This window comes from Herpailurus yagouaroundi, unplaced genomic scaffold (assembly GCF_014898765.1).
Source record: "Herpailurus yagouaroundi ecotype Mexico unplaced genomic scaffold, PumYag 28, whole genome shotgun sequence".
NCBI lineage: Eukaryota > Metazoa > Chordata > Mammalia > Carnivora > Felidae > Herpailurus > Herpailurus yagouaroundi.
The window spans coordinates 48750858-48756857 of record NW_024412376.1 but is presented as its reverse complement, the minus strand read 5'-3'; the positions used below and the strand labels follow the sequence as shown (position 1 = coordinate 48756857).

At 47.4% G+C, this 6000-nt stretch overlaps 1 protein-coding gene across 2 annotated transcripts in view; it reads right to left on the bottom strand.

Annotated features, from left to right (window-relative positions):
• The window catches only part of MAML3 (mastermind like transcriptional coactivator 3), a 418624-nt gene continuing 412624 nt past the window's right edge, over positions 1-6000 (bottom strand). For both annotated transcript variants that reach the window (XM_040473561.1, XM_040473571.1), the window contains exon 5: positions 1-3619. In XM_040473561.1, coding sequence (XP_040329495.1) covers positions 2622-3619 — 998 coding nt within the window. In that variant the 3' untranslated portion in view covers positions 1-2621. The remainder of the gene's footprint in view (positions 3620-6000) is intronic.

The window sequence follows — 6000 nt, the reverse complement described above, 5'->3', positions numbered from 1 at the left end:
TTGATTCAGATAATGATCTTTTATTTGTTTTCTTTTCTTTAAAAGTGGTATGTCAACATCACTTCATTTCTACATTTCCGAGTTCTGTACATAATTCTTAAAAGGAAATAAGCAATGCTCAATGTACAAAGTAAAAACAGAAAACTAGAAAAATCTGAATAAAATGGAGCAAGTTGCCATAGGTCATACAGTACAAATTAGTCATTAGATGTCATCTGAAGTGCGATACCACTGCTGTGATGATGAGTTAAAGAAGGAAATAAAAATACTCTATTTTAAACAAACAGTATATATATATTTATATGTATATTTTTTTACAGATAGTAGACCCAGTGATATCTGCAGTATTGTAAAAACTTATTTACAAATAACTTTTTTAGACATTACATATACATCAGCACCGTAGTAAAAACAAAAACAAAAACAAAAACAAAACGACCTTATTAAAATCTACCTCTCTATTTAGTTGGTCCCAGTACTAAGCATTTGGAGGAAGCTTTTACAAGGTAATGGAGCCCCCTTCTCTCCATCAGCCACCCCCAGTTTCTCATCGTTGCTTATATATTTGTTTCCTGTACCTTTCAGAAAAAGGTAATTATGCTTTCTGTCTTCTTGTTTGTTTACTTTGTGTATTTTTTTTGTTTTTTGTTTTTTTTTGGTTTTTTATCTGTTTCCACTCAAGAGTTTCCCTGGTGGTGGCCCCTCCCCAGGCAAGGGGCTTACGGTTGCCTGCCACCACCTCTTCCCAGGGTACAGCCTCTGCCTGGGCTCTCACCCACCCGGCCTCCCCTGCTCTCCATCCTGCCCCTTGCTCAGGAGATCCACTACCTTGGGACGTGGCGAGCAAGCCAAGGGCAGTGTTTGCTTGCCTGCCTGTCTCCATCCTCTGGCCCCAGCTTCCCATTCGAGCCCCCTTCTCGGGACCCCCTCTGAGTACAGCCAGTCCAGCCTCCCACAGCCTTGGCCCACATGTGGCGCAGCGGGGTGCATGTGAGCGTACAGAGGGAGCCAGGCTTTCGGACACGGGGCAGGTGGGTGGTGGGAGAAAAGCACACGCCATTCTTACTCTGGATAATAATTATGCCACATGGCCTCCAAAAACGGGACAGTGGGAACAGCAGCAAGGACTAAAAAGACAAGCCTTACAGGAAGTGGTAGAGGTCGTCATCCCTTCTGACAGACTTCGCTCAGGGCACCGACAGACTTCGCTTAGGGCAGATTGGAGTGATTTACAAAGAGAACGACTGTACAGGACTTTCTGAGCGGATTACTTTGCCCATATGGGAGGAATTGTATCTTCCTTCTTTTCATCATCAAAATGTGTACGGTGGGGCAATTGATTTTTCAGTTCCTTGTCTCTCAGTGTTTTAGATTTGTCTTTCCAGTGAGTAGGGATTAAGGGCAAGGCCAATTTCAGAGCCACACCCCTGGGGTTTTTCCAAAGGGAGCCAGAGTCAGCGACCATCGGGGCCATTCCTCCCAGGGTGTCCCAGAAGTGTCAGGTGTGGCTCCTATAAACCCACCGTCGAACATCAGAGGGGCCTGCTCAGTTCCGGGCGGAGAATATTCACTCGACTACATGTTAGAGCAAAAAGACTCCAGTGTTGCCTTTGCATTTCAGGCACGGTCTACGTTCTTGCGTTTATTCTGATTCTGCCCAGGCCCCCTAAAGACAAAAGCTTCATTTCTTCTGGAATAGTCTGTAAGGAAAAGCAGGGGCAGGATGGGGTGGAGGCAAGAAGGAACAGGGTGGGGAGGGGTGTGGGGAAAGACGACACAGCATCCAGTCGGGGTCTCTCCACCCCGCGGCCACCGGAAATAGATGTGAGCTGCCTGGACGTTATCAGTATCGCACCGAGGCCCCAGGAGGCTCCAGCCCAACTGCCCCGGGGAACCGTCACCACAGTCACCAGCAGAGGGCTGCCTCCCCCAAGACTGCCGGACAGACCCTTCTCTAGGCTCACGTGGCTTTCCTTGAGAGGCAGCTAGCAGCAACGCCTCTAAAATTCCTGAGGGTCATCACGGGCAGCAGACAGGCTTGTAAGATCCTTTGTAGTCTCCCTGTGACATCTCACTGTTCTTCGTGTCCACCCTCCAAACACAGTAGCACGTCTTGACGCCTGACAGCTCTTTCCAGCCAGAGTTCAGCGCACTTCTGACCTGCGCTCTTGGCCTGTGCCACCACCCAGCAGCCTCCGTGGGATTCTTCCCGGCCCCGGGCTCTGCGGTCTCCGGAGCTGGGCCAGGAGGGGCTGACGGACACCCCACACCGGGCAGCAGAGTGACGGGCTGGAGCAGCTCTCCCTGGGCCGGGCGGGCACAGGGAGTGCGGGGCCGAGGGGCTTCAGATCTGTCTTCCCCACCTGCCTCCAGTGTGTCTCCCTCTCTCGCAGCAGGGACCTGCGTGGCGTGTTGTCTTGAGTGCTGTGTGAAAATCAGGTGAAACGAGGCCCAGTGGGGGCTGCGATTGGCACCTGGATCTTTCACTGTGGGCCAGCTGCAGTTTTGCTCAGTTTCCGTGGGTCAAAAAAACGAAAAACAGGGATGGCTCAACATCCTGTTTCTTTCTCACGTTTTAAGCTTTCAGCACTAGAGTTGTGGCTCTTGGGGCCTCCTCTTGACTAGGGGTTCCCAAACAACTCATCGAGCTCCTGCATCCACTCATCCCCCGGGCCCCCTTTGATGATGGAGTCCACGAGGTCTGCACTGTCTGAGAGGCCGGGGAAGGAAGCCCCGGCGGCTTCGCCGCTGTAATTGTATGCCATGTCCTGAGGGGGGTTCCGCTCGTAGGCCTGGCTCTGGCCGCTTGGGGCGAAGCTGCCACTGGGCATCTGCTGCTGTGCCGGGGGTTGGCTGAACGCTGGCATGCCGGGGACACCCTGGCTTAGGCCGGACATGACCATCGGCCTGGCCTGGCCGCCGCCTTGCTGCCCCGGGAGCGGTGGCATCATCTGCCGACCCATGGCAGCTGGGTTGAGGGTTCTCACCGCGCCGGTGTTAGCATCCACAACCTGGCCCAGTCCCTGTGGGAAGTGTTGCTTGGTCAGCCTCGGCTGGCCAGCCTGAAGTGGGTAGCTCGCACCGTTGTTGAATGATCCCAGTTCTCCACTAGTCCTCCCAGGCATCCCTTGTAAGCTCCTCTGTTGCCAGCTCTGTGTTCCCTGCTGGACCGTGCCCATGATGCCCTGCAGCCTCGGTGGGCCCTGGGGCCTCGGCAGAGCCTGGCTCACGGGCCCTTTCATCTGCTGGTGCTGTTGGCTTATGGCCGAGTTCACCAGCATGCTCTGTCCAAAGCCACTCACCATGCCAACCCCTTGCCCGGAGGCGGGCTGCCTTGGCCCCTGGGCTTGGTTGTGTGCGATGCTCATGCCACTTTGGTTTGGGTGCTGCAACATTTGGGTCATTCCTGGGCTCATACTGTACATTCCGGGTTGGCTGGTAGGTGTGTTACTATAAGGGGCCAGTCCCATCTCCGACTGGGCTGCTGCCGTGGCTATTGTCCCTGGGTTCTGGGAGGGTCCCATTCCCATCATGCCCGCATTCTGTGCCATCAACCGTGATGTTCGAATGCTCTGGAGGGCTGCTTGGCTTCTCACGGCTGCTATATCCTGGGGAGAACCTGCAGGCCGAAAAAAATGGACCCATTCACTCATCTCAATATGCACGTTACTGTAACACGTCGCTGGAGTTTTCTTTAGGAATGACCAAATTCTTTTATACGAAAAGATCCACAAAAGTGATTATTTTTGACTGTAACATATGCTGATTACAAAAAATTTGTAGGACGCTGAAAAGTACAAAAGTACTTAAATACCCACCATCAGAGATAACCACCACTAACTGTTTTATAGACACATGAAAATAGGGATCCTACTGGCTACTGGACACGTGCTTTTGTAGTTGTCTTGATAACTCTGTGATTATTATTTTCACTTGCAGAAGCAAGATGTTTCTCACTCTTCTGGATAGGATGCCACCCTCAACCAATCAGATACCATTTTTCTTGGAGGTGAGTGGGAATTCACCTCCTGGGCTAAATTAAGAAGAAATGGCCGATCACTTTGTGTTTTCTCTTTGTGAAGTGGAACACGGTTCAGTAGAGAATACTATCAATAAAGACCATTAGACTAATTTCCCTTAAGACTTGAGTAGGATTTGAGAGGTTAAAGGCCACTGCTCCTGCTAAGAAGCTATTTCGACAGATGGGGACACTTTTTGGATCCACTCTCTAGATTTCCACACGCTCCAGATTGTCTGAATCATAACACGTCAGTGCACAATGGCCAGCTTCCTGAGCTAGAAAAAGAAATCATCCTGCTACTTGCTCTTTGGCAATGAACTTTATGCATTTCTCCAGCAAAGTCCACTCACTCCTTCAAATCGGCAGTGACTACTTCTCTCAGCAGATTGCTAACATGGTTTTTAATGATGATGTTTAAAAGTTGGCCAGAGTTTGAATGCCAAGTCCCTCAACTCTAATTAGGCGTTTGAGTGAGTCCTTCTTTACATGTTCCTAAGAAATTTCCAAATCAGCCAAGAGAATAGAAATGTCACCCTGAGAACCCCAGTCAATGCCGTAAAGGGCTAGGAGGTGCACAAAAATGAGTTTTTCCTATGTCCCAGCTAATGACTGAGTCTCTAAGACCAAAAAAAAATAGTTTTTTTTTTTTCCTGGACATTTAAAAAAGATGCAGCCCGGGGGCCAATCAATATTATAAGCAAATGTGATACTACCCGCAACTGGGATGAGATGGGATGAAAAGCCAGACGAGAACAGTCTAACCTTGTTAAGCTTGGCACCTTGGCAGATAAGTGTGTTTCTGTCTTCCTGATGGGGTTATTGATTTCTGGGCAGCAACTATGTCTCCATATTTTCTTTCTTTCTTAAAGAAAGAAAATTATGGGAATTTTGATTATGACTTAAGCTTTTGTGGCCTGAGATCAATATCATGCTGCATTGAGAAATGAAATGGTTACTGTGGGGAAACCCAAAAGGGCTGGAGAGATCCCTAGAAATGTTTCGGTTTTCTGTTTTAAGCTTCATATATCGAAGTGATTTAAAAAAAAAAAATCAAAAGTTCCTGTTAAACACTGGATGGTGGTATATATTGTCTGTAATCTTGTTACGAAGTTTTGTGACCTTAACGACTAAATTTGTATCGACTGCATGGCCAATCTGATCAACTGTGGTGAAATGGGTTATTGAGTTGTTTGTAAAAAAAAAAAAAAAATTTAAGGAGAAAATATTGCTGGCTCGGAGACTGATTGGCTAGACCCAAATTGCATAAACAGACTGATGAGCTGCTGGAAAGAGACAAAAAGACTTCCTTTTTTTTTTTTTTTTGGATATTTTTGTTGTATGTTTATAATGGATATGTTGAGGGACTGGATATGGTCTGGGCTACTTTTGTGAATGACAGATAGGTTCCTTTCTTTAGAGGACAGAAATGCTGCAATGCCTTTTAAGAGGTATTAAAGCATTAATCCGAGCCAACCTTTATCTTTAGTATAAAGTGACTGTGCTACCTAGGTGTAACTCTAATGAATAACAAAAAAAGGCATTTTAAAACCAGCAATCAGCTCCGTATTTTCATCCTAGGTACAAAGAAACAAACCCTTTTTATTAATCTAGTTTTATGCCTTCAGTAATTTTATTTATTTATTTAGAAAGCTTATTTATTTTGAGATAGAGAGAGAGAAAGAGAGAGCACAGGGGAGGGGCAGAGAGAGAGAAGGACAGAATCCCAAGCAGGCTCTGCACCACCAGTGAGGAGCTTGATGCGGGGCTCGAACTCACAAACCGTGAGATCGTGACCTGAGCCGAGATCAAGAGTCGGAAGCTTAACTGACTGAGCCACCCAGGTGCCTGACCTTCAATAATTTTAAATATGTATAGAAAAAAATGCAAATGTGTCCAAATAATTACCTTGTCTTTATCTGATTACTATATAGGTTAAATAACAGACTAATTTTCTTCTTCTTCTTCTTCTTCTTTATTTT